The sequence below is a fragment of the Camelina sativa genome, chromosome 9 (genome assembly GCF_030686135.1).
Source record: "Camelina sativa cultivar CO46 ecotype springtype chromosome 9, ASM3068613v1".
Classification (NCBI taxonomy): domain Eukaryota; kingdom Viridiplantae; phylum Streptophyta; class Magnoliopsida; order Brassicales; family Brassicaceae; genus Camelina; species Camelina sativa.
Window position 1 is genome coordinate 9,027,362 of NC_141888.1, and position 26,611 is coordinate 9,053,972.

Here is a 26,611-nt window from a genome sequence, read left to right on the forward strand (position 1 = left end):
GATATAATTTTGTCTAGATCTAAGGTGTCTTCAGAACACTCTGATGAGAGACGAAGGTGGAACTGCTTCTTTGGGGTTCTGGAGGTGTTTCAGGGTTATACATGGAGGGGAGAGCTGAATCAGAGACAGAGAGATAGGAGAAGAAGAAAAGTTAGATCTATTATGTGTTTTCTTCTTCAGGTTTCTTTGTAGTTAGTAGTTCTCTAAGCTTGTATATGAAACACTACTGTAAACCTTGAGTGATTGATAGTGGATATTTGTGGGAGAAAGTTCCCACACGAGATGTACCCTCTACATGAGGGGAACTCGTTACATCTCTGTGTTATGGTTATGTTATACAAACTGACTTGTGAAGTAGAAGAGGAATAGGGGTATGTGATCCACCTATATCGGGGTCTACGATTCTCAACACCTTATATCGTCTTTCCTAGAATTAGTTGTGTTAAGCAAGTTCGAATTGACTGAACTGAACAACTCTAATTGAGTTAGTGCAGAGTTTTATTCTTCTCTAATATCTTAATATAGTCTCTAACCTCATCTGTATTCTACTGTCAATCTCTTTCTTTACAAACAAGAGTTCTGTTCTAAAGCAGAAAGGTCGGAGCTGAGTTCTCATAATGTCTACAGTAAGTCCTTAAAACTAGATCCTTGACTGTGCTGTGCTTTAAGATTAAACCGTTAAATATGTTGTACGATATGAAGCAAAGACTCAAAGAGCATTCAAAGGCGATGTATACACAAAGTGCAAGAGGAGTTAAAGCTGTCTTAGTTTGTGTGTTCCTCTTCCACTGCAGCAAAATCAAGCCCAGAAATCTTCATTGGTCCAATGTTAACTGCAAAAACCCCAAATCAGTGTGTTGGTCCAACAAAGCAAGAGAAAATAATGTAATGAGAATGTCACAAGAAGAAATTGTTGGTTGTACGTACTAACGGCGTCAAGTCCAGCTAATTTGGGCATAAACTGTCTGATATGGTCCTCTGCTGCTTTATCTGCCTTCAATGTCTCACACTCGAATGAAACGGATACTTTCTTCTTCCCATGCTTTTGTTCCACTAATCCTATCACATCTTCCTCCCAACTATTCAAAGAAAAGTAGTCATATTCATTAAACATAAGACAGTAAAAGACTCATGCAAAATGTCTGAAAGCCAAAATGTCTGAAAGCTATGAGTTTATGCAAAATGTCTGAAAAATTACAATCTATACAAAACTTACCCGTGAGCATGCTCAACATCATTAATACGAGCAGCATCGTGGCCTTTGCACTCCACTACAACTGTTTGCTCCTTCTTACTCTTTTTTCACCAGAAGAAAACGAGGAACATATTTTAATACCATGGTTTTTGGAAATCAAGCGTTAAGAGTTGCAAAAAAAGGAAGTGAGAAATTCATACATTGTAGTCTATGACAGTGAGTTTGATCAACCTATAATCCTCACCGCGGCTGCACTCAGTCTCACAAGCCAGTTCTTTGGAAAGAGAAACAAAGTATCAATAATACAACAAAAATGCAGTGAAATCAACCAGTGTCAATGGCAAATAAGCCACACTAGTTAAGCTATTGACATACAATGTTCTGTATCATGTTCAACCATTCCTACTCCTAGTAAATAGAATCAATATGTCTGTAACTAGTGCAAGTTTAAGTCTTTAATCTGAATCATCAAACCCAAGCTTAACGAGATATAGACAAAATAGTAACATGAACTTTGCATAGCAAAATCAAACCCAACAAAGAAAAAAGACCCATTTTTTTGGTTTGTTTTACCCTAGTAAGAGAAGATTGAAATTACCAGTGCCATGGAGACCATAACAGATGGAGCTAGGCATTTGAATGAAATGACCAGAGATAGACCCGCATGGCAACAAAGCTATTGATGCTACTCCTTCCTTCACTTCTCTTTCATCATTCTTCTTCTTCTCTATCTCACCTTCTCTTCCTTCATCTGCAATCACACCATTTCCTTTACCACAACATCATTCAAAAACACCCAGAACCAGTTTGCGAATAAAGCTAGAAACTTTACCCATTGTTGCTTGATAGAGAAATCGATTCTTTTTCTCTACCAAAGTGTTCGGCCGGCTTTAGGGTGTTTTCAACCACTATGTGTTTAAAGATCCTTTAAGCGACGTCGTTTCTCTTTTCAAAGCTTGAAACTACGTCGTTTCGCTGTCTCTCTCTCTCTCTCTCTCCCCTGCTGTATCTTCTTCTCCTTCCTTGGCACAATCCTCATCCCCAGAACAAGCTTGATTCATCAATTCTGCTGAATAAAGAACAGGTATTTGGTTTGGTCTGGTTTCCTATCTTGGGCACTGGTTATTACGTAGCTGCTCGTCTTTGTGTTCCTAATCTGTGAATCCTTTCATTAGTACTGAAATTTTCAGTAAAGTTGTCGACTTTTTGCTGAATTAGAAACTGGTTTGCTAGCTTTCGTTCTGAGTTATGCTGAAAGAGTATGTTCTCTCGGCTCTGTGTTGAAATTTGGAGGTGTAGATTACTAGATTGTTGCGTTTTGCTGTTCATTGTATTATCATGGGAGATGTCTGGTTGAGTTCTGTCTCCACCACTGCTACATTGAATCAATTGGATTGTGGATGTTATTCAATTGGGAAGAGGATTTGTGTTTGGAGAACTGGTCATTGGTCTTTGAGTCACTCATTGGACTTTGCATTGACCATGAAGCCGAAACAAAAAAGGCGTCTTGGTGTAAAAATGGAGTCTTTTTCGATGGCGACACCAAGAATGCGTTTCAGGAAGGTGAGTAGTGAATTAGACACATCTTTCAACGGTGAAAGTGTGGTTTTTGGTTCGGAGTTGGAGGCTGAACATGGATTGAGAGAGAGAGGTTGCGATTTATTAGTTGAAAATGGGTTAGAAGAGAAGCCTGTAGTGGCTAGGAATAGGATACATTTTCTGGAGGAAAGGAACGAAGAGATGTTATCCAAGAGACTTCTGAAACTTAGCAGGTTGGATAAAATTAGAAGCGCACTGGAGTTGTTTGATTCTATGAGATTCTTGGGTTTACAACCCACTGCTCATGCGTGTAACTCTTTTCTCTCGTGCCTTTTGAGGAATGGAGATATTCAGAAAGCTTTTACCGTCTTTGAGTTCATGAGGAAAAAGGAGAATGTTACAGGGCACACGTATAGCTTGATGTTGAAAGCTGTTGCAGAGGTTAAGGGTTGTGATTCTGCACTAAGAATGTTTAAAGAACTAGAAAGGGATCCGAAACATAAGAGTTGTTTTGATGTGATTCTATACAACACCGCCATTTCTCTATGTGGACGGATCAATAATGTGTGTGAGACTGAGAGAATATGGAGAGTTATGAAAGGTGATGGTCATATTGGAACAGAGATTACATATTCTCTGCTTGTTAGCATTTTTGTTCGGTGCGGGAGAAGCGAATTGGCCCTTGATGCATATGATGAGATGGTTTACAATAACATATCTGCGAGAGAGGATGCAATGTATGCGATGATAAGCGCGTGTACAAAGGAGGAAAACTGGGACTTGGCCCTAAAGATATTTCAGAGTATGTTAAAGAAACGGATGAAGCCTAATCTCGTAGCGTGCAATAGTTTGATAAATTCGCTGGGAAAGGCGGGCAAAGTCGGATTGGTGTTTAAGGTTTACAGTGTTGCAAAATCTTTGGGGCATAAAGCGGACGAGTACACATGGAATGCACTGCTCACGGCTTTATACAAAGCAAACCGATATGAGGATGTTCTTCAGCTGTTTGATATGGTAAGAAGCGAAAACCTGTGTTGTCTGAATGAATATTTGTACAACACAGCTATGGTTTCATGCCAAAAGCTTGGTTATTGGGAGAAAGCTGTGAAGCTTTTGTATGAAATGGAAGGTTCAGGGTTGACAGTTTCAACTTCATCATATAATCTGGTGATAAGCACTTGCGAGAAATCAAGGAAATCGAAAGTTGCATTGCTAGTATATCAGCACATGGCTCAAAGGGATTGTAAGCCAAACACGTTTACTTATCTGTCGCTTGTAAGGAGTTGTATTTGGGGTTCCCTTTGGAACGAAGTGGAAGATATTCTAGAGGTACGAGTTGTGTCTTTGTCTTTGCTACTCAAATGTATGCTGATTTAGAAGAGGTTTATCTAATGTTGTTTGGTGTATTGAACAGAAAGTGGAACCTGATGTGTCGCTTTACAACGCAGCTATACATGGGATGTGTTTAAGACGCGAGTTCAAGTTTGCAAAAGAGTTATATGTCAAAATGAGAGAGATGGGTTTAGAACCGGATGGCAAAACCCGAGCTATGATGTTACAGAACTTAAAGAAACACCAAAGATAAGGTTATAATGCTTTATGTTCTACTCATACTTTTTAGCATTGCACTACTCATACTCGTTTGGTTTGTTCGGTAAGGTAATTGGGTATAAAATCATGAGAGATGGGTTGAGAGATTCTATCTATTTCAAGAAACAAATAACTTTACTTTAGTCACAAACAGGTAATTGTTGTAAACTAGAGAGTTTAGGGATTAAATCTCTTGTTCTTATTATTGATCAAACTTGAGGTTACACATATATATATAGTAGAGTACAAGGATAAAATATAATCCGACTAAGAATAAGTTATGGCCGAAAGGCCTTGGCCGAATGGGCCTAAAGTCTTGAACACTTGTGGACTGAGTATGGGCTTGGTTATGGAGTCCACAATCCAGTCTTTTACAACACTCCCCCTTGGATGACATAACCATGCAAGTGCGAGGAAGGGATCTATGCAATGTGCTTGGGGATGCTGCCTCATTATAACCTTACCAGGAAAACCCATTGGGACAAAACCTTGGTGAAGGAAAAAGAGTACAGCACACATTGCTCCCCCTGTTCCAAGCATCACTCTAAGTCCTTAAGTCTTCGCATTCCAATCTGGTGCGTGGGCTTCTTGAATGTTGTTGTCGGTAATGCCTTGGTGAAGAGATCGGCTGAGTTGTCGCATGACTGAACTTGCATCACTCTAAGTTCATGTGTGAAGAAGAACTTTGGCAGTATGTGCTTCGTCCGATCTCCCTCGATGTAACCTTCCTTGAGCTGTGCGATGCAGGCTGTATTGTCTTCATAGATGACAGTTGCTTCCTTGTTGTCTTCTAATCCACTATCGGTCCGCATGTGTTGAGTCATTGATCTCAACCAAACACACTCACGGCTGGCTTCATGAATGGCTAGGATCTCCGCGTGATTTGATGATGTGGCCACAAGAGTTTGTTTCATGGAACGCCAAGAGATCGCAGTACCACCGTGTGTAAACACATAACCTGTTTGTGACTTACCATTGTGTGGATCGGATAGATAACCTGCATCAGCAAAACCAACTAAACCTTCTTTGTTATAGTTAGTATAATATAAACCAAAGTCTGTCGTTCCCTGTAGGTAACGCAGAACATGTTTAATACCATTCCAGTGCCTTATAGTCGGACAAGAACTATATCTTGCTAGGAGATTCACGGAAAAACATATGTCTGGTCTAGTGTGGCTAGCCAAGAACATTAATGCTCCTATAGCACTGAGGTAAGGCACTTCTGGACCAAGGATTTCTTCATTGTCCTTCTTAGGAGCAAATGGATCTTTACTTACTTCAATACTTCTCACAACCATTGGGCTAGTCAATGAGTGAGCTTGGTCCATATTAAGCATCTTGAGTACCTTTTCTATATATGCCTTTTGGTGCACAAGGATCCCATTGTTTCTGTACTCAAGCTGCAATCCCAAACAGAATTTTGTCTTGCCTAGGTATTTCATCTCGAATTCTTTCTTGAGATATTCTATAGTTTGGGCGATTTCCCCAAAGATTCCAAGGATGTTTAAATCATCCACATAGACTGCTATTATTACAAATCCTTTGTTTGCAAACTTCTTTATGAATATACATGGACTGATTGGATCATTCTTATAGCCTTTCTTAGCTAAATATTCACTTAGTCGGTTATACCACATTCGACCACTCTGTTTCAGTCCATAAAGCGATTTGTCTAGCCTTATGCAGTACTGTTCTCGAGAACCACTCTTATCTTTGAGTTCAATACCCTCTGGTAATCTCATATAAATCTCATTATCCAGTGGACCATATAAGTATGTAGTTACAACATCCATTAACCGCAAATCCAGTTTTTTTCTTACAGCCAGACTTATTAGATATCTAAAAGTCGTTGCATCCATCACAGGGGAGTATGTCTCCTCATAATCTATTCCTGGTATTTGAGAGAATCCTTGTGCTACAAGCCGTGCTTTATATCTCACAATTTCATTGTTCTCATTTCTCTTCCTTATAAAGACCCACTTATGTCCAACTGGTTTAATTTCAGGTGTTATCCTTAAGATCGGACCAAACACACTTCTCCTCTTCAAAGAGTTTAACTCCACATCAATAGCTTCTTTCCATTTAAGCCAATCTTTGCTTTGAATGCACTCTAATATGGATGTGGGTTCATGATCCTCATTTGTCTCAAGTGCTACCTTTTATGCAAATATATCATCAATGTCGACATCTTTTCGGTTCCATTGTATTCCAGACATTATATAATTGATTGAGATTTCATTATTATCAATTCCTTCAGGCTCTTGAGATTCAGCATCCTGAACCTCACCTGGTACCTTAGGAGTTTCCGCGGTAATGTCTGTGTTTTCTATAATTCCCTTAACCTCGGTCTGTTTTGCACCTTTGGTTTTCCGAGGGTTCTTGTCTTTGGAACCTAATGGTCTACCTCGTTTCAAACGTGGCTTAGACTCTGTAGCAACTTGATTATTGTGTTCCTTCTGAACATCAATACGTACTGGTGCATTGCAAGCTGGTATGTACAATTTTGTTACTCTCTTTGGGTCAGCAAAGGAATCTGGCAATTGATTAGCTAGCTGTTGTAAATGTATAATCTTTTGAACCTCTGCATCACATGCTAGAGTTTGAGGATCTTGCCAATTTAAGGATGTTTGATTCCATGTTAATTCCTTGACCAGCTTGCTAGTCTCTCCTCCTAACATAGAGAATTCGGATTCAACAAAGTTGCAATCCGCGTATCTCGCCTTAAATAAATCTCCTGTAGTTGGCTCAAGATACTTTATAATAGTGGGAGACTCATATCCAACATATATTCCCATCCTCCTTTGAGGTCCCATCTTAGTTCTCTGTGGTGGAGCAATAGGTACATAAACGGCACAATCAAATGTTTTGAGATGGGATAAGTCTGTCTCTTGACCCGATAATAGTTGGGATGGTGAATATTTGTGTTCACTAGATGGCCTGATGCGTATAAGTTCTGCTGCATGTAAGACCACGTGTCCCCAAGCCGACACAGGAAGCTTCGATCGCATTAACAATGGTCGAGCTATCAATTGTATTCGTTTAATGAAGGATTCAGCTAATCCGTTTTGTGTATGGACATGTGCCACATGATGTTCCACACTCACACCCATGGACATACAGTAATCATTAAACGCTTAGGATGTAAATTCACCAGCATTATCTAGATGTATAGTCTTAAGTGGAAAATCTGGAAAATGTGCTCTTAATCTTATGATTTGAGCTAACAGCCTAGCAAATGCTAGGTTCCTTGTGGATAACAAGCAAACGTGTGACCATCTGGTTGATGCATCTATCATCACCATGAAATATCTAAATGTCCCACATGGTGGGTATATTGGTCCACATATATCACCTTGTATCATTTCCAGAAAATTTAAAGTCTCTCTTGTGACTTTTACTGGTGATGGTCTTATGATAAGTTTCCCTTGTGCAAATGCTACACAAGTGAGATTTTTAGGGAAAACTTTTCTCTCTTTAAGATTGTGCCCATTCGAACTCTTAATCAATTTACGCATCATGTTCGAACCCGGATGGCCAAGCCGGTCATGCCATAGAGTGAATTGTTCATTGAACATTTTGTTCTTTGCCAAGTTAGCTTCTATCATGTTAATCTTAGCATGGTATAAACCAATGGCTAGTGCAGGTATAGTCTCTAAGACCTTCTTATGTCCTTTTACAATTTCTGTAATGTATAGGAATTCTTTATTTCCTTCACCCTTGGTTTCAACATGATAACCATTCAATCTTATATCTTTAAAGCTCAATAAGCTTCTCTTAGAGCTGGGTGAGTATAAGGCATCACTTAGTTTAATATGTGTGCCATTAGGCAACAATATGTGAGCCTGGCCGTAGTCTTCTATTAAGCTTGCTATACCCGTAATTGTACTAACATTTGCACTTTTCATTATAAGATTTATGAAATATCTCTTGTCTTTTAATATGGTGTGGCTGGATCCACTGTCCACCACTAGTACACTCATGTTCTCGGCCATTTCTATAAATAGGATAATAACTTTATGTTTTAACAAGACAATCATATCAAATAAAATCCATTGCATTTAAATCAAAATAATTATCCAATACATAGAAGGAAATCAAAGCATAAAAGCATAGAATTAAACCAAAAATCAAAACGAAATTCAATCATCATTCTTAAGGCAATCAGAAGTCTCATAGTCTAGTAAGTCATCCTTCTCATGATCGAAGTCTCCTTCATCATCAATATGCACATAATTTGCTTCTGGATTCTTCTTCAAGACTTCTTGATATGCATCAATGAGATGTTTGAGTGTTCTGCAGTTCTTGGCCTAGTGGTTTGACATACCACATCGATGGCAAACCGATTTGGCCTTGGTGTGTGGTTTAAAGGACCCACGGCCCTTACCACCACGTCCGCGGCCTCCATGGCTAGCTTGGCCTCCTCGACCACCACGTCCTCTGCCACCACGGCCATGGCCGTAGTGTCTTTCTCTGTGGACATAGTTGGTCTCTTTAGGCTCCTTAAGCTCTTTAGGCTCTACTGCATTTTTCTTTCCCAAATCAACCTTGTGCGCTTCTGGTAATGGGGATGTACCAGGAGGTCTCATCGCACTGTTCATCAGCAACAACTCATTGTTCTGCTCAGCTAGCAGTAAACATTCAATGAGTTCCCCATAGTCAGCAAAACCTTGATGCCAATATTGTTGCTGAAGGACCATGTTATTAGGGCTGAAGGTAGACAATGTCTTTTCTACCAGCTCCTTTTCTGTCACTTCAGTACCACACAACCTATGGAGTGAGACAATCCTAAAAAGCTCAGAGTTATACTCATCCACGGATTTGTAATCCTGGATCCTTAGGTTCTTCCAATCGAACTCGGCCTTTGGTAGGAGCACCGTCTTTTGGTGTCCGTATCGGCGTTTAAGCTGTGTCCAAAGGGCGAGAGGATCTTCTATGAAGAGGTACTGATTTTTGAGACTCTCAGCCATATGATGATGCATATGCTGGATGCACTTATTCTTTTTCTTGTCAGTGCACTCAGTTTCATCAGTGCACTCGAACAGCTTCCCGCGAACAGCTCCTTGTACTGCTCGCACTCGAACTCACCCCCGAACCGCGAACCACGAACCTCGATCGGATTTATGGTAGAACTTGATCACGAGCTAAAGGATGCTCGTGAATCACCAAGAGATCTCCGAGACAAAGAAGATGAGTCTCGAAGAAGGAGGAAGAACAAAGGCGGTTTAGGGTTTTGGAAGAGAGGGATGAATCGGCGGCTGCCTTTAGAGTTTTAGGGTTAGAGGCTATCGTACTGATAACGTGTTGTAAACTAGAGAGTTTAGGGATTAAATCTCTTGTTCTTATTATTGATCAAACTTGAGGTTACACATATATATATAGTAGAGTACAAGGATAAAACATAATCCGACTAAGAATAAGTTATGGCCAAAAGGCCTTGGCCGAATGGGCCTAAAGTCTTGAACACTTGTGGACCGAGTATGGGCTTGGTTATGGAGTCCACAATCCAGTGTTTTACAACAATAATAATGGTAGCCACCACATTGAGAATAGTAATAAAGTGTCATGGTTTTAAGCTTAGTCTTAGTCCTCCAAGCCAAACTCTACTCAACTTCCCCATCCCCACTGCCATCTCTGCCACCGTTTCAACTACAACAACCATTAACCAAGTCATTTCCGCCACAACTGACACTCCTTCGCTATAATAGGGACCAGCATGTTTTTGAACTTCTGTGATTGAGTAATATAATAGGGACCAGCAAGTGTTATATGTACCTAATAATGCGGAATCAGAAGTAAAACTCAATCTCGTATTAGTAGTTCTCACCTCTTAGTCCATCATTTAGACAGCTCCCAAGTCCCAAGTCCCACATAGTCGTTCGGGCAGTTTTTAACTTGATCCTATTTGAGCTGTTGTTAGCAATCAGCTTGTCATTTAAGTAGCTCTCAGCTTGTCAGTTGTCACTTAGGCAGATCTCATCTCGTCATAAAGAGGGCTCCCAACTCGCACCTCGAGAGCTCTCAGCTCATGGCCTTGGACATTTTCGAATTATCTTGTTTGAGCAGTTCTTCTCAGCCCTCAGTTCATCACACGTACATGAGGAAGAGTCTGGGAAATGAATGCTGGCTATGGTGATTCAGGATTTTGCCGCGCTGGCTTCGATTAGGGTACAATTGGACATGGTCTTCTTCAAACGAGCATAACTTCTGTTTCGCTTCACATTTTGGTCTGATTCCACTTGAAAATGAAAGATGGTTAACTCCTAAGTCTCCTACAACACCAATAACGTTTTATTTGATGTTTGGGGAGGTCTTCAACTAGTCAAAAACTTATGGTGGTATGACATTGTACTAAAAGCTCACTTTTCTTCATTTGTGCTCATATATCCCAAAACTTTTTTAAATACTAACAAAAACTGATCAGTGGAATTGAGATGTAGAGCAATCTAACTAATTGCATGAAATTGTCATTATTGAGTATCATTGCATGATCACCCAAGTTTATGTTTCTATAGAGTTCAGTTTATGTTATTTTTAGTTTCTATGTGATGGTACACCAATCCACTTTTATCATCCAAGAATATTTCCCCAAGTCCACAATTTGAGATTTTAATCACTTTTAATTTTTCGATGGAATTCTATCTACTATGAAAGAAAAAAAAAGACTCTTGTCATTACATATGTAACTATGTAAGAAACTAATACTACCTTCATTTCAGGTTGACACCGTTCGTGTCATGTGACTCAGAAATTTAAATTATGCACACATTCGAACTTTGACCGTTTCATCGGTCCTCTCATCTCGGTGCAAATACCAAGTCTCATTGTCAAACTCCTCTCTTCTCTCTTACAGCCTAATATAGAACAATGTTGTGTTCTCACTACAAGAAAACATGCTGAAATCCTACTAAATTTCCTACCAAAATTTTGGTAAGACAAATTTCCTACCAAAAACTTACAATTATTTTACGAAAAACAGTTGTCGAAGGAAATTGAGAGGAAAATTCCTACGAAATTTAATCGTAAGAAATTTGTAGGAAATTTTCTACAAAATTCTTTCAAAACATAACATCGTAGAAAATTTTGAAGGAAAATGGAACGAATTAAATAGGAAAAGAGGGGTTAGGAATTTGGTAGGAATATTTCTTTCTAATTTCCTACGAAAAATATACTGAAGATATTTAGTAGGAAACTCGTAGAAACGTTTTCCTTCCAATTTTTTACGAAATATGTTTCCTACCAAATTCCTACTAATTGAAGAAATGTTTTCTAACAACTTACTTCAAAATAGTTAGTCGTAGGAAAATTGTAGGTTTTATTTATTTAATTCATTTACTTATAAATTTAAAATCATTTATATATATATATATTGAGTTTACATTTACAAAATATTTTTTTATCTATTTACTTATAAATTTAAATCTCTACTACCTATAAATTACAAAATAAATCAATAAACTTTTTCAAACTTAACCCTTAAAGTTTTAAATAAAGTCATTTTCTTAATCCTAAAACACTAACCCAAGAATTTATTTATTTTAGTCAGATATTAGAAGATTATTTTCAAAATAAAATTTTAGAACAAATATACTGGTTTCCATTAAAATTCCTATAATTATGGCTTTCTTACACATTAATACAGTAATTAGTGAAAGCTTCTTATTGGCTAATATACTGAAACAAGGATTGCACTGTCCACCATTGATATTTTAAATCCAACGGCCTATATCTTCTTCTTCCTTTTCTCTTCTTCTCCTATGTCTCTTCTACTCCACCGATGAAACACAAGTTCTTTACTTTTTTTTTTGAAATACAGACTCATGTCGTCAATTTCAATCTTGTGACAAACGAGATGATGATAACAAAGAATTCACCAGTATCTTTCTAGCTGTCGTTCACCACCATCATATCTCGAAGCTTCCGCTGCCGTTCACCACCTTATTTCGATCCTCTACAGCTGTGGGTTCGCTCAATGCCACGATTTCAATCTATTACCTTAGTTTTGTTTGGTTTTTTCATTTCTTTGAGTTGATGGAATTGATCGATTTTATATTTGATGTTTCTGTGTTTTTGTTTGTGTTTCAGATTTGGATCTGATAAAAAAATGACTGATTGAGGGTCTATTGAAGTATTGAATATTTGGTGTTTGGTGGAAGACGAGAGCGGTCTATTGCTAGAGACGGTGGCAGATAAGATCGTTTCATACTGTAGCAGGTTTGGTGGGTCGGCGGTGAGATCTCAACGGCGGGAACTGGATTCTCTCGCCGGGTCTTTCCAAGCCGCTGTGTCTGCCGCAAAGCTTTGGTCCTTGAATCCGCTGGAGCTAATGCCCTGAGTCTCTGCTTCCGGTTATACAGCAAGATCCGAGCCTCCGATATGATTCCGGGGAGTATTTCCGATTGCTTCCATTTTATAACTGTGTCCTCATTGTAATCGGTCCAGCCCTAGCCCATTAAGGGGTATTAATTTTAATATATATATATATATATAGTTAAAATTGTATGGATCTTAAAAGATAAAACTGTATTTGGGATTATGTATTCCTTCAATTGTTAATCAATTTTGAATTTATAAAAATGCAAAACTTATTGGAAACGAGGAAAATTAATTGGGGGATTTAATCTAGAAAAATAGAATAAAGTTTTGGTAGGAAAAAAGAATGAAGTTGTGGTAGGAAAATAGAATTAAATTTTTGAAGGAATCTGGAGTGAAATATTTCGAAGGAAAACTGAAGGAAATAATTAGAAGGAAAATCGAAGGAAACAGTTTCTTTTGAATATTTCGAAGGAAAATTGACGAAACTGTCTTTCATTGTTCTTTCTTTTCTCCTACGAGATTTCCTTCGAAAGTAGTTTCGTAGGAATTTTGAAAGATATTTCCTTCCAAATTTTCACTAATTTTGATTTTCTTCGGGCTATTTCCTCTTTCGTTTTTTCGTAGGAAAATGGTAAGAAATCGTTGTTTCTTACTAATTTCCTTCGATTTCTACGGTAGGAAATCAATCATTTTCTTGTAGTGTCTTAACATATTTCAGCTCCACTCAAGATCTAACATAACATGATGTTATTAACATCCTCTCATCGTAAGTATCCTATACTAACATTTTAACTCCTCAACGATTCTTCGTCTTATAATAATAAAAAAAGGACAAAAGAGTATTAGGGATACAAAAAGAAAACACTTGTCCAGGAAAATATCAAGACACCCAAACCAATGTCTTCAAATATTTTTGGGTGGGTGCCTATCTTGGCCGTGGTGGCCATACAACTCCTCCTTATACGCATCGTTTCTTCCCAGAACGTTACCAATGAGTATTTGCATCACCAATGCAACAACACCCAATTGACATACAGGCCAGGAAGTACGTTTGAGAAGAATCTTAACCAAGTCATCCGTAACATCACTCCCCTCCATCTTCGCTACGGTTACACCTACAACTCTAATGTTGAAGCTTACAAAGTTAGTAAGGATTCCAACATTGTCTTCGTTTTGCTCCAGTGCCGCGGTGACTCTTACGGGTCCAAGTGCCACTCCTGCCTCCACACAGCCCTCTCTGGGGTAACTTTCACTTCAATATATTACAAATTTACAAGTCACATATTTCCATGCATTTATGAATGCACGTTCAATCTTGCAGATAAATATATAAAAGATGAACAATTCTTCTAATGTGATTTAATTGATAAACCTGATAACACAATTGAAGGCTATATGTTAAATGGAGATTATTCCATGCAATGTTGTTATTGATCGGTTTCTATATAATTGTATATATATGACAGCTTCGTGAGAGATGTCCGGGAAACAGAGGAGCAATAATATGGTACGACCAGTGTGTTTTGGAGATTTCTACCGTCAATACCGAGGGGAGGATCCGTTACGATAGTTTTTTCAATATGACCAACCAAAAGAATGTGAGCAGCGATCCGGATCGGTTTAAAAATAAAAGGAGGGATCTCTTCCACAAGCTATTGCTGGGAGCCACCAAGGATAGAAGTGAAAGAAACGATTCGTACGCTGTGGGGGAGACGAGAATAGGGAAAAATAAGATGTATGCAATGGTGCAGTGTGCGCTAGACTTAACGCCGAACAGTTGCCATGTGTGTCTAGAATAGATTACCGGAACGTATGTAAGGTTCTACTTCGACCATAGACAAGGAGGGAGAGTTTTGGGTAGGAGTTGTAGCTTAAGGTATGAGCTTTACCCTTTTCTTAGAAGGTAAGACAACTTTTAGATTTCAGCTCCATTTCTCTCTACCTCTCACTGTCTCTCCTAATATATACAGTTCAATTCGAAGTGTGTTTAACTTAGTGCAATGGGCGAATCAAAAATGTTCTCCTTTTACGTTTGCATGTTTTTTTCTTCTCTTTTCTTAAAAGAAATATAAAACACACAGGAGAAACAGTATTTATGGTATGGAGACTTCTTTTAACATTTCTTTACGTCGTATGCGTGTTTTATGTTGTTATTAGCTTCTATGTGATAGTTACACTCCACGGTTATTATAGTTCGCGGACATTGACATTGTCGGATTTTATAAAATGTCTTACGCATGCAAATACGTAATCAGCCCACAACATTGATACACTTAAGGAAAACGAGCAAAATCAACAATAACAGTGTATTCAACTTGACATTTTAAGTGATTTGTGTAAAAGTTACAAATCCTATGTTATTCAATCATGGATTTTAAAAAGTCTCATGAAATCCACTGTTATTGAACTGATGATTTAAAAATCTACTTTAAAATCCACTGTTATTCAAAACAGTTTGTGGATTTGGATTTTAATAAGTTTTAAGGATTCTGGAGGATTTGAGAGGATTTGTTTAGTTAAAAATACAGAAATCCAAATCTCATGGGTTTAGGTGGGATTTGAAAAAAATTTCCTATAAATCATATCAACTTCCCTAAAATCTACAAAAATTCTAAATTTCCTAAATTCCATCAAATCCTCCAAAATCATTGTTTCAATACACCCCCCCCCCCCCTAAATCACACATAGTAAAAAGACGTCATTTTGAATTAGGGGAAAAAAAATGAAAAATAGAAAAGCGGAGTTTCCACTTGTAAATGAAGTCGAAGATTATGATTCTTTTGCTATGTTGTCTAAACAAAATCGAAGATAAGCAAAACGACGTTGTTTGCTCAATGCTCACCCCAATGCCCCGTCATAGCTACTTTGCATCTGATTCATTACCGTTAAATAGTTAATTAACAACGTTTTGTGAGATGCTGAAATCAGCTAATTTCATAAAATTCATGTTTGAAATTGAAATTTTGAGTAGGTTTATATATGTTGGTTGGTCACTAGTAAAAACTTGTCATATAGTTACGAATAATTTCGTAGGTATCTCATGATAATAGTAGCAAAAAAAGATTTGTTACAGATTTGCGACAAAAAAAATTAGTAACTATTTGGTAGTAGCAAACTTCTCCATCGTCACTAAGTGTCGCAAAGTGCTACAAATTTGAGACTACATAATTTGTGGGCAAATGCTACTATTTGCTACGATTTACTGTGTAAGTTTGATACACACAGTGACTGAAAGCTGCGTAATTATTAGCTTCATATAGCCACTAATTTGTCAGGTAAATGTCTGTGGATTAGTAGCCGCGAAGTAATCAATAATTAATATGTGGCCTTCTCATATAGTTTTAATAAAAAAAAAAAAAAAATTGGGGATTATAAATTAAATTAAAATATCAAAACAATTTGTTTATTAAATTGCAAAAATGATTTTAATTATACAAAATAAAATTGAAATAGAAAATAAAAAATGCTTCAACAGAGAAAGGTTTTTTGCTCTCCGCCGCTCTCCTCGGCCACCTCTCCGCCGCTCTCCTCCGCCACCTCTCCGCCGTTCTCTTTTTTTCGCTGGACAGATTCTTCTCTATATGCTTTCCCTTCTTTGGATCCTAAGAAATAAAAGAAAATCCAACTGTTTTTTTGTTGATTTGAGAAGTAAAACGAGAGATTTACCTTTTAAACATTGAAGAGTGTTGACGGCAACAAGATCTGAAAATAAATAGTCAGATATAAAATTCAGACAACAATGGAGGATATGAGATTTGTTGGCTGATAATATGAGATGCGACGGCAGAGATATAAGATGCGACGGTGGTAAACAAACCTTTGAGATGTAGTGGTGGTGAAGGACGGCGAGACTTTCGAGCTATGGTGGTGGAGAACAGCGTAAGCTTCAAGATTTGCTGTGGTGAACAACGGCGGAGCCTTGGAGATGTGGTGGTGTTGAACTGCCGAAGGCTGTAGATGGAACTCAGAGATCTGAGGAAGGAAAAGGGATAGTGGCCAATGGGTTAATTGATTTGGGGTTTTGTGTCCAAGTTAAAGAGATCTGGGGAGGAGATTTCGTTTTTTGAATAAACGAACCAAGGAGGAGGAGAAGAAGAAGAAGAGATAGAGAAGGAGTAGGGTTTACAAAAAAAAAAAAAAAGAAGGAAAAGATTTGGTACGTTGGATCTAAACTTATCAACGGTGGAATATTTATTAAAGTGCAATCCTGGTCTCTGTGGATTAGCCAATGAAAATTTTTCTCTTTTTAAAGTTAATAAAACTCATATAATTATTATTACTTCACTTTATTTTTAAAAAATAAAATAATCCAGTAATTATCATAATTTGTGCTAAAAATTTTAAAATACGTAGACTTGTATATAAAAGAATTTTTAAAAAAAACATTTAACATATTTTGGAAGTTAATATCAAAATTGTATTTTATTGGTTTAAAAAGTTTTGTGAAAGAGTTTGGGGTCAAAATTTTCAAATAAATAACTTTTTTAAAACAAATAACTTTAATTTTTAAAACAAATACATAGACTTGTATTTTATTTTATTTTTGTCAAACAAATAACTTTTAATAAGTTAAACTATACTGAAACAAAATATTTTGGGGTCAAAATTTTCAGCCTCCCTTGTCGCTAAATTGCTACAATTATTTTGTAGATATTTCTGCTACGATTCAAGTTACAATATGTTTATAGATAAACAATTTTTATTACTTAAAAAAATATTAAGCTACAATTTGTTACGATTAGTCAAGTGCTACAAAATGTTTAGTCTCTATGTTTGTAGTAAATTAGCTACAAATCTATGCTGTATCTTTTTGTAATTGTTTTCCTATAGAAACTTACAAATTTGCCACAAAATAACCTATCTAAAAATTTGTGACTATTTTATAACTTCGTGTAGGTAATATTTGTTATAAATAATTTTGTAGCAATTTTTCGTAACTATATAAGCAGTTTTTACTAGTGGGTATACAAATGGTATCATAGGTTGGGTATAAAAAAGCTACAGATTTTGGCCATTTTCACAGTTCACTTTAACTTCTTAACAACTCTCATCCTCAAGCTTCCACAATTAATTAAATAAAAAGGTTATCTTAGCAATCATCACATTCCTTTTATCTGTATAAATATATACATGTTGAGTAGTATCTATCCATTTGGATATCAACTATTATCATCTTCACTTTGCCATCTAATTAACCCAAAAAATTTAGTGTTCCAACCTCCAACGAATATCATTCTCTGTGTTCCAAAGCACCAAATGTTAATGATCCCTCCAGTTTTTCAATTAATTTACGTTGATTCTTTAAAGAAAAAATCGCTCTAGCTAACCCTCAACGTAAAATCCACTAATTGAAAAAAATAGGACCCCAAAACATTTATGCCTTTAGAACGAAAATTTTTAGAAAGAAACTGCAGAAATTCTAACTTGATAATTTGGGAACATGAGAAAAATATCTACATAGAGTCGAACCAGTTATGTTCTCAAACCAACTAAGCTAATCTATATATACATTTTTGGAGACAATTATAAAATAAATCCTAAAGTTCAGTACTATTTACAGGAAATGCCACTGACATTAAATATTTAATTAAATTCATTTTTTTTAATAAAAACTAATTGTTAGAAGAGCATATGCCATAAATTTTGGTTTAATTGTTATAAATAAATTCGAAATGTATTTATAGAAACTAATTAGTTCTACCTAAATTATTAAATAAAATAAATATACCTTTTTATATTTTAACACCATTTAAAAAAATGATTATTTCTATGTTAAATTTAATAAAAATTAAAATATTATGAATCTTTAGATTTATAAATGTTAAAAATCTCATAAACAGGATTTATTTCAAAACGGGTTATAGCAATATTAGCATAAATTTTAAATATTATTAATCAAATGCTAGAACATGGGTTACATTTTAATTAATGTATAAATATAAGCGATAAAGATTTAAAATATGCAAAACATTAGTCATATACTCATATATATTTAATCTACTAATCAAATTATATTTTTCTTTTCTAAAATAAAATATAGCTCCGCGGTGTACTGCTGGGTAAAATCTAGTATAAAACATTGGCCGAAGCTCTTTGAAGTGAGGTTTGAATTATGCATTAATTTGGTTTCCGTTTTTTCTACATAAGAGCTTATTACCAATTTCAAAAACATTTTTGGTTGTTCAATTCAAAAAGCTTATTTGATCATCTAATATTGTCAATTTTATTCTTCAAAAATTCTGGAAAAATCAGTTACTAATTAATAATCTTTACTTTATGAAACTAAAAAAATGTTATTCTGGGTTTTAAGAATAACAACCTTTAGAAAAAAAAATAATATAAGAATCTAAAGATCAAAAAAGGATTGACCAGAAGCTACATCCACATCCATTCAAAACTTTAGGCGTTGCTAGTTAATCATGGATTTATAAGAATATAAATCCAAGCACATTCTACTACTCTCTATGTTCCTTATTAATCCATTTTCTATATATAAAAAATTGTTTCAAAAGGATGTATTTTCAATTTATCTATGCCCTTTTTATTAGTTATTAATTCCCAAAAGCAAATTCAAAGACTAAATACTATCTGGTTTAAAGTTATAGAAAACTTTAAATGGATGATGCATGTACAATCAACTTTTCAGTATTTTCTTAATATGTGTCTAAAAAATATATTAACTAGGAAGAGAGTATTATTAACTATGCATTAACATCTTGTGCTATTCGCCAAATTCATATATATAGACGAAAAGTCTACGTACAAAGAGGAACAAGCATTACTTGCATATTATGGATCCAGCTGCAACTACCCTATAAATGTCTAAAAGATTCTTTAAATATATATATATATATATATATAAAGTTAACTTTACTCAATTTTCCTTCCTCACATCAGCATCCACCTAATCAAATTTCTTTTTTATTTTGCATAAAAAATACTATTTTTAATATTCATTCATTGCATATTTATTAGTTATAATTATTATTTTTGACAACGAAAATTACTTATAATTAATAATAATAAAAACGAATTAACGAAAATTAATTAAATTTTAAAATAGTTTAAACAATAATATAATTTTTAGTAAATAATAAAAATAAGAACTATCTAAAAATGAATTAAGTAAAATAAATGAAAATTTTAAAATAGTAAAAATAATACTATAAATTTGTTTTAGTAATAATGTTATTATTAAAATTATAACCAAAAAATGATTATATTCTATAATTTAGAATGGGTTAATGAGTTTTAGAATGTAAGTAAGATTTTAATGCATGCTGGAGTAAAAAACAAGTTATGTAATTATATTTATAAAATCAAAACATGAAAATAAATTTAAAGTGAAACATTAGTTTTTAAGAAAGATATACCGTAAAGATTTATTATTAAATTTTACTTATAAGAAAGAAAAGATTAATTACTTAACTTAACTTAACTTAAAAGTTTTGATCTAAAACAAAAACAGTGTAAAGGGCACACTTTTTTTGGGAAAACTATGAAAGAATTTTGAAAAATAATCTATATAAAAAAAACAAAATCAATGGTCAGGAAATATAGAAAAAATCATATGTAAGCCGTTACAAAAAAGTGGCATGTGATTTGTGTAGCATATCTCATAAGGTATATTATCAACTAGAGCTACAATATTATAAATCTAACATATATATATATATATATATATATATATATATATATATTATCAAATGCTTTTAACCTAAAACATTGGCAAAAACAACATATTTAAAGTACACTATGTTTTTTTTTAGAAGACGAAGGTGGGGTTGCATCGCAAAATTAACATCTGCAAATAACATATGAGATTTTAGAAAAATATGTAACTTGGATTAGTGATTAGATATTCATTGTGGGGTTTAAACGTTTCATCATTTAAGCATTCTTGACTTAGTCAGAAATTCTATTATTCATTTGGACAACCTCATTGTAGCGACATAGCAGTAAAACTGTTCATGAAACTTTGTATATTCGCATTTAATGTAGGATATCGATATGTTTAAATGGTCTCTATAATTAAGTCAACGATCGATATTGACGTTTAAACTTTTAAAATTATATTTTCATGGGATATGAATATGGAATGAACTCTTTTAAAGATAAAAGGTCAGAAGATTGTCGACAATATTATTACGACACTAGACAATATATGTTATATATAGATTAGTAAAATAAGTACGACATTTATATAGATTTATCTATTAATCTTCAAATTATATTCATATAATTTTTATTGATAAAATTTTAGACTAAAATCCCACGTAAAATCGCAAATAGATATAACAAAGAAATATTATCTTCAAAGATATATATGTTGTATATCACTGAGTAAAGTAAGTATAGTATTTATATAGATTTATACTCAAAAGTTGGAATGATTATATTTGAGCTCAACAATTTCTATTGATAAGAAATATTTTAAATTAAAATCTCGCGCGTGCGCGGGTACAAATTCTAGTTTTAATTAATAAAGCTACATCATTTGAATTTTTTAAAATAATATAATAAATTCAAGTTAAATAAAATTTAGAGATGACACAAAAGAAGTCTATAGCAATCAAATTGCTTTAGAACTTCAAATAAATAGAACTGGTCTTGGGGTTAACAAAAGGGTAACGCTCAAACCGAAAGTTACAGCTCCTACCCAAAACTCTTGCACCGCTTTTCAAACCTACTGGTTTTTTTTCATAGCAATCTTTAAAATGCTTAATATTATATACCACACACTCCTCACAAGCCTTAGCATTTAAATCACGCGTACACTGAACCATTACATACATTTTCTTGTTCCCGAACGTCTTCTCTCCTGCCGCAAATAGTGCCGGCTGGTCCACATTTTTAAAGAATTTACTTCTTTTAGTGACGGCTATACTTGTCAGGTTATCGAGGAGAGTCAAAAACTCCAAAACAGAATCACCGGTATGACTTTTTGCGTTCGGCCTTGCCCTTGCGGTATTATAACATACATTATCATCGTAATTGATCCGCCCTGCGGTACTGATCGAAGAAAACTGGAGAAGACAATGCTCGTACCATATTATTGCCCCCTTATCTCTCGGACATCTCTTGATAAGCTGTTATATTGCATTTTGCATATCAACACCACAATCAGTATCAACATTGCGCAGAATAGTTAGTATATATAAGATAGTTTTTCTTAACGTGCATGTGTGTGCGCGCGTAGTTACCTCAGACCGGGCAGTGGCAAAGCAGGAGCGGCACTGAGGCCCGTAAATGTCTCCACGGCACTGAAAGGTGAAGTAGACCCTTTCAGGTTCAAAACGAATTTCATCAAGATCGGTATAGTCCATATAGACGTAACCGCCACGAGAAGCTTTTGTATTATTGGATAATTCTTGAATGCCTGAATCAAAGATTTTCTCGTAGTTACTTCCTGGCTTGTATTTCCCTTGATTGGCTGAGCATTTGTGGTCCAGGTACGCATTGGTCATTTTCAAGGACGAAACTCTATGGATAAGGAGCAGCTGACTGGCCACCACGACCAAGGTTGGTACTAAAATGAAGAGTACATTGTTTTGGAATGAAGCGTACATTGTTTTGGAATGAAGAGTACATTGTTTTGGAATGAAGCGTACATTGTTTTGGAATGAAGCGTACATTGTTTTGGAATGAAGAGTACATTGTTTTGGAATGAAGCGTACATTGTTTCGGAATTTTCTATTTTTTCTAACTGGTGATGGTTTAGCGTTGAGGTGGTGGCGCTTTTGAATGGATATAAGTTATTTAGTTTACAATTTTACAGATAAATTAAGTTTCTAATAGAAATAAATGTATATATATATATAGAGAGAGAGAGAGTTTGTTGTTAACAGGAAAGAGAAGTTGGTGTTTCTGGGCCACAAGTGGGCGGAAGAAAAAGTAAAAGTTCAAAGGTGTGACTGATGAGCTCAAATCTTTACAATCACACGATTCTAAGGTGACGACGACCTAGAATGCAGGAGGTGTTAAATTCTTTCTTTCTTTTTTATCGGTCAAACATGATCAGATTCAAGTTTCATTTTACAACTAACATATCAAACATGACAAGTACTGGGAGTGGATAGTAGTATATATCGTTAGGAAGAGTAATTATAAAGTACTATATTACGAAAGAACATATGTTATTGCATATATTTGAATATAATTCTTGTTTTTAATAATAAAATATCGATGCATATCTAAAAAATGGACGCATATATTTTTGGATTTCGCAATTTGGATACGTGTATAATTTTACCAAATCTTAAATTTGTGCATTATATATCGTAATGTATAATTTCTGTTTTTTTTTTTTTTTTTTATAAAAACCCTAGCTCATACACCACCTCTTCCAGACGCTGTTCTCAACTCAAAACGGCTTAATCTGTTCAACTTGTAATAGAGAGGTAGTTAAGCAATGATTTTGAATTTGATCAACCCAGGCAGCCAGCATTAATTACATGAGTTGGTGAGCTAAAAATTGGAGTCATTGCAGGTTGTATGTATCACGGGGAATGGGATCAACTGGAAGTCTGGAAGGGACAAGTTTTCTCAAAGATGCGGAACCACACACTAACAAACACAATTGATTGATTAATTTCTAATCCCACAACTTGGTTTATTCTTGAAATTCAGTGCTGTCTGTTTTAAAAACTAACTAACTCTAGGAAGAAGACTCAGAAGACCTCTAATGGGTGGCTTGCTTGTCCAGTTGTCCCCTTAGCTTCACGTTTCTTCTTTTGTTTTTACTTCTGCTTTGAAAACCAAATGATTGATTAATTCCTCCTATGATCTTTCACGAGTTTTTCGCAATGCAAGTTTTTTTCCTTTCCATAATCGTTATGGTTCTAATTGATGGAACTCTAAAAGTTTTAACTTTTAGATTACCCACAAAAGGACTATGAGAAAGAAAAGAAACAATCGTGGACAGAATTCAAAAATTGAAATGAATCTGTGTTCAACTATAAGACTTTAATTTTGCCTAGAACTAAAATTAATTACTTGTTTATATTCTCTGTTTTATTCAGTTTGGTATAATATATAGAGATTCAATTATGAAATGCCATTAATACGATTAAAGTTGAACTAGAAAAAACTCCTAGAAATGAAAACTAAAGATTAGGCCAAAATTCAAAAGCTTTATCATCGAAGTGTTGGTAGCACACAAAAACATTAAAATGCTAAAAAAGCGAGATAAGTAAAACCCGGAATGGAAGACTTTTTCGACGATTCTAAATCTTGATGTTGAAGTAATCGGAGTCAAGATGATGCAGCCTCACGTACCCGTCTTCACCTCCACTAGAGAAACTGCAAAATACATTTCACAAACTCAGTAACAAAGCCATCAAAGATACACAAACTCATCATTTGAAGATTGTATCAATAAAAACCAATCTTGTTAGTTTTACCTCCTCCCATCAGGATTGAATGCCAAAGCATTTATAGGTCCAAAATGACCTTTGACACCACCAATTTCCTCTTGCAGAATCTATAAATATATACACCATGCCAAACACAAAAATGGATACACAGTTACAAATATCGTTTCGAGGTTACAAGTAAAACCCTCTTATTGTAAACACTAACCTTGTCGTAAAACTTAGCTTCAAACTTTCCAGCACGATGATCGGTGGTAGTCACAGCTGATGCATCTTGACCACCTCCAAGCACGACCTAAGAGAGAGCAGAAACGTTCAGAAAGGATAACATCAAGACTTGTTGATATTGAGAAACCGAATTTGAATGAATTTCAAGAAGCATAATTAGTTCATACATGGTTGAGAAGTGGAGACATGGTGACAGCGTTAACAGGCACCACTGTTGAGTAAGTCTTAATAAGAGTCAGTGTTCTCATGTCCCACAGCTGAAAGCATCAAGAAAGAACACTCTGTCAGGAAGATTTCTCTGTATATGTAAAGAGCACAATTTTTGAAAGAGAGAAAGGAACACATGCCTTGGCAGTTTTGTCAAGTGAACCAGTAATGAAGTGAGAATCATCAGCTGCTTTACAGAGTGATGTAATGGGCTTCTTGTGACCCACTTCCCCATCTGATTCCTTGAGCAATTTCCCAGTCTAGCAACAATGACACATAAGGTTCAAAAGCTAATAACAACTTTGAAAAAAGTGAGATTGATACACAAGAAACCACTTATGAATTAACCTCAGAATCCCAGATCCTAATAACGGCATCTTCACCACCACTAACAATAGTTTGGTTGAGAGGACCCCAAACAGCTCTGTTGATCCTCTTCCTTCCCTCAGGACTTTGAAGAACAAGCACAGAGTCAGCAACCTCTACATACACAGAGCATTGCATCATCATCAAACAAATTACTTTTTACTCATACAAAGACATAAGCTTAAAAAAAAAAAAAAAAAAAAGTAGAATTGAGCAACATACGGTCTTGGGGATCTTCAGCAATGCGTTTCACATGAATAGCAGAGGTACGTTCCATGAAGGGGTCAGTGGTAATGACAGCAAGATGATCTCCAACAGCGAAATCCACAGACCTGGTCGGAGAACCAAACTTGAATGTGAACAATTCTTGTCCAGATTGCACATCCCACAGCTTAGCAGTCTGATCAGCACTACCAGTGATCAATCTTGACGAGTCTCCTAAGTAAATCACCAAACCAAATCATCAGTAACCATTCATTCAAACCCTAACCCTAAACTAATAAGGATTGTAACTAAGGGAAACATTGAATCTACTCATCCACCTCGAATACTATATGAATCAATTATCAGGAGAAAGATGAGAGACACTTACTGGAGACATCACAGCACCAAACAGCACCATTGTGGCCACGGTAGGTTCCGAGGCGTTCGCCATTATCGGCATACCAGAGGGTAGGAGTGTGATCCTTGGCGCAGGAGAAAAGAAGATCTCCATCTCTGTTGTACCTGAGGAACGTCAATGGACGTTCATGTCCCTTCATCAAGATCGGCCTCATCTTCGTATCAGAATCAATAGATATTACAGTCGAAGACGGCGAAGACGGACGAGAGAAAGAGAAAGAGCAAACCCTTAAGGGCATCAAACCTTTTTTTTTTCCGACCAATTTCCCCATTAAAATGAAAAGCCAAAACGAGGCCTTACAAGTGATCATGGGCCGAAGCCCAAATCCTCAACATTTCCAACTTTTATTACAAATTCATAATAACATGTTTTTTTGACAAACAATTCTGATGTTGTGTAATTCTGGTTTGTCTTTAGTAACTTTATAGTTATTTTATTATACAAGATCTTCACTAAAATAATAATCGAATACACACTATCATATGTTCGTAGTATTGATTTTATAATTATTTTCGGTCAGATATATTCGTGTATTTAAGAATTTCGATTTTTACAGATTAACTGGCCATTTTAAACTGCTATCAATTGGTCTCTAATTTGGCACTGAATCCACGTTCATTGTGAGGAATGTTTTGGTTGCCAGTGTACGTTCATTCTCCTCTCAGAAGCTATTTGTAGGACAAGGTGGTCATCATGGTGATGACGTAGCTCGTGCCCAATTTCTAACATTGTTTGTGTCTGATTAATGAGGTTATGGACAGAGATCGAAGTTTTGGTGATGGCATGCCATAGCTCTCGTGCCCAGTTTCTAACATTGGAATCTAAAATATAACCGTTTTTGCACCAATAAAGCTAGCTAGGTATCAATCATTCTCAAGCAGTTAAGTTTATCTAATTCTAGCTAGTTTGACAACATGCATACACTCTTTGTGAAGTAACATAGGAATAAACTAGAGATCTGTTGATTTTTAATAATACTAGAAAACGAGAGGCTGAGAGTCTTACTTTCAGGGCTTTTACAAAATCTCTTGGGTTTGTGAATATTCTTCATAGTGATTTATACGAACCTCTTTAAATTTTTTTGATTAATCAATTTATTAATAATTGAATAAAATAGGAGGTGTCTACAAAACTATTAAAACTTAACTTATTAATAATTAAACTATTAAACTATTAAAT

At 35.4% G+C, this 26,611-nt stretch overlaps 4 protein-coding genes, 2 long non-coding RNA genes and 1 pseudogene across 8 annotated transcripts; 3 read left to right on the forward strand and 4 right to left on the reverse strand.

Annotated features, from left to right (window-relative positions):
• Positions 1 to 522: 522 nt before the first annotated feature.
• On the reverse strand, positions 523 to 2,150 carry LOC104710773 (uncharacterized). Its single transcript, XM_010427427.3, has 6 exons — positions 2,028 to 2,150; positions 1,794 to 1,946; positions 1,396 to 1,469; positions 1,217 to 1,296; positions 928 to 1,079; positions 523 to 833 (listed from the first exon to the last, which is right to left on the reverse strand). The coding sequence occupies exons 1-6, from the start codon at positions 2,029 to 2,031 to the stop codon at positions 766 to 768; spliced, it is 531 nt and encodes a 176-aa protein (XP_010425729.1). The 5' UTR covers positions 2,032 to 2,150; the 3' UTR covers positions 523 to 765.
• On the forward strand, positions 2,066 to 4,529 carry LOC104710774 (pentatricopeptide repeat-containing protein At3g29290). The gene is made up of 2 exons (XM_087467450.1): positions 2,066 to 4,063; positions 4,149 to 4,529. The coding sequence occupies exons 1-2, from the start codon at positions 2,534 to 2,536 to the stop codon at positions 4,317 to 4,319; spliced, it is 1,701 nt and encodes a 566-aa protein (XP_087323576.1). The 5' UTR covers positions 2,066 to 2,533; the 3' UTR covers positions 4,320 to 4,529.
• Positions 4,530 to 13,534: 9,005 nt separating this feature from the next.
• LOC104715129 (putative cysteine-rich repeat secretory protein 13) lies at positions 13,535 to 14,544 on the forward strand (annotated as a pseudogene).
• Positions 14,545 to 16,024: 1,480 nt separating this feature from the next.
• Positions 16,025 to 16,800, reverse strand: LOC104710775 (uncharacterized). 2 transcript variants are annotated; one of them, XR_015565170.1, is made up of 3 exons: positions 16,455 to 16,800; positions 16,304 to 16,339; positions 16,025 to 16,262 (listed from the first exon to the last, which is right to left on the reverse strand). It is a non-coding gene; the product is annotated as an uncharacterized LOC104710775 (long non-coding RNA). The 2 variants fall into 2 exon arrangements; XR_015565171.1 differs by having other exon boundaries at positions 16,025 to 16,239; positions 16,455 to 16,763.
• A 4,385-nt stretch (positions 16,801 to 21,185) lies between these two features.
• On the reverse strand, positions 21,186 to 22,288 carry LOC104710778 (putative cysteine-rich repeat secretory protein 14). The gene is made up of 2 exons (XM_019230418.2): positions 21,841 to 22,288; positions 21,186 to 21,726 (listed from the first exon to the last, which is right to left on the reverse strand). Exons 1-2 carry the CDS (start codon positions 22,270 to 22,272, stop codon positions 21,220 to 21,222), a joined length of 939 nt encoding a protein of 312 aa, XP_019085963.2. The 5' UTR covers positions 22,273 to 22,288; the 3' UTR covers positions 21,186 to 21,219.
• Positions 22,289 to 22,417: 129 nt separating this feature from the next.
• Positions 22,418 to 23,467, forward strand: LOC104710777 (uncharacterized). Of its 2 annotated transcripts, XR_755072.3 has the most exons (3): positions 22,423 to 22,614; positions 22,966 to 23,037; positions 23,127 to 23,467. It is a non-coding gene; the product is annotated as an uncharacterized LOC104710777 (long non-coding RNA). The 2 variants fall into 2 exon arrangements; XR_015566518.1 differs by lacking the exon at positions 22,966 to 23,037 and having other exon boundaries at positions 22,418 to 22,614.
• A 282-nt stretch (positions 23,468 to 23,749) lies between these two features.
• On the reverse strand, positions 23,750 to 25,719 carry LOC104710776 (eukaryotic translation initiation factor 3 subunit I). The gene is made up of 8 exons (XM_010427430.3): positions 25,403 to 25,719; positions 25,033 to 25,248; positions 24,793 to 24,926; positions 24,585 to 24,704; positions 24,405 to 24,494; positions 24,218 to 24,304; positions 24,040 to 24,119; positions 23,750 to 23,938 (listed from the first exon to the last, which is right to left on the reverse strand). The coding sequence occupies exons 1-8, from the start codon at positions 25,701 to 25,703 to the stop codon at positions 23,863 to 23,865; spliced, it is 1,104 nt and encodes a 367-aa protein (XP_010425732.2). The 5' UTR covers positions 25,704 to 25,719; the 3' UTR covers positions 23,750 to 23,862.
• Positions 25,720 to 26,611: the final 892 nt, after the last annotated feature.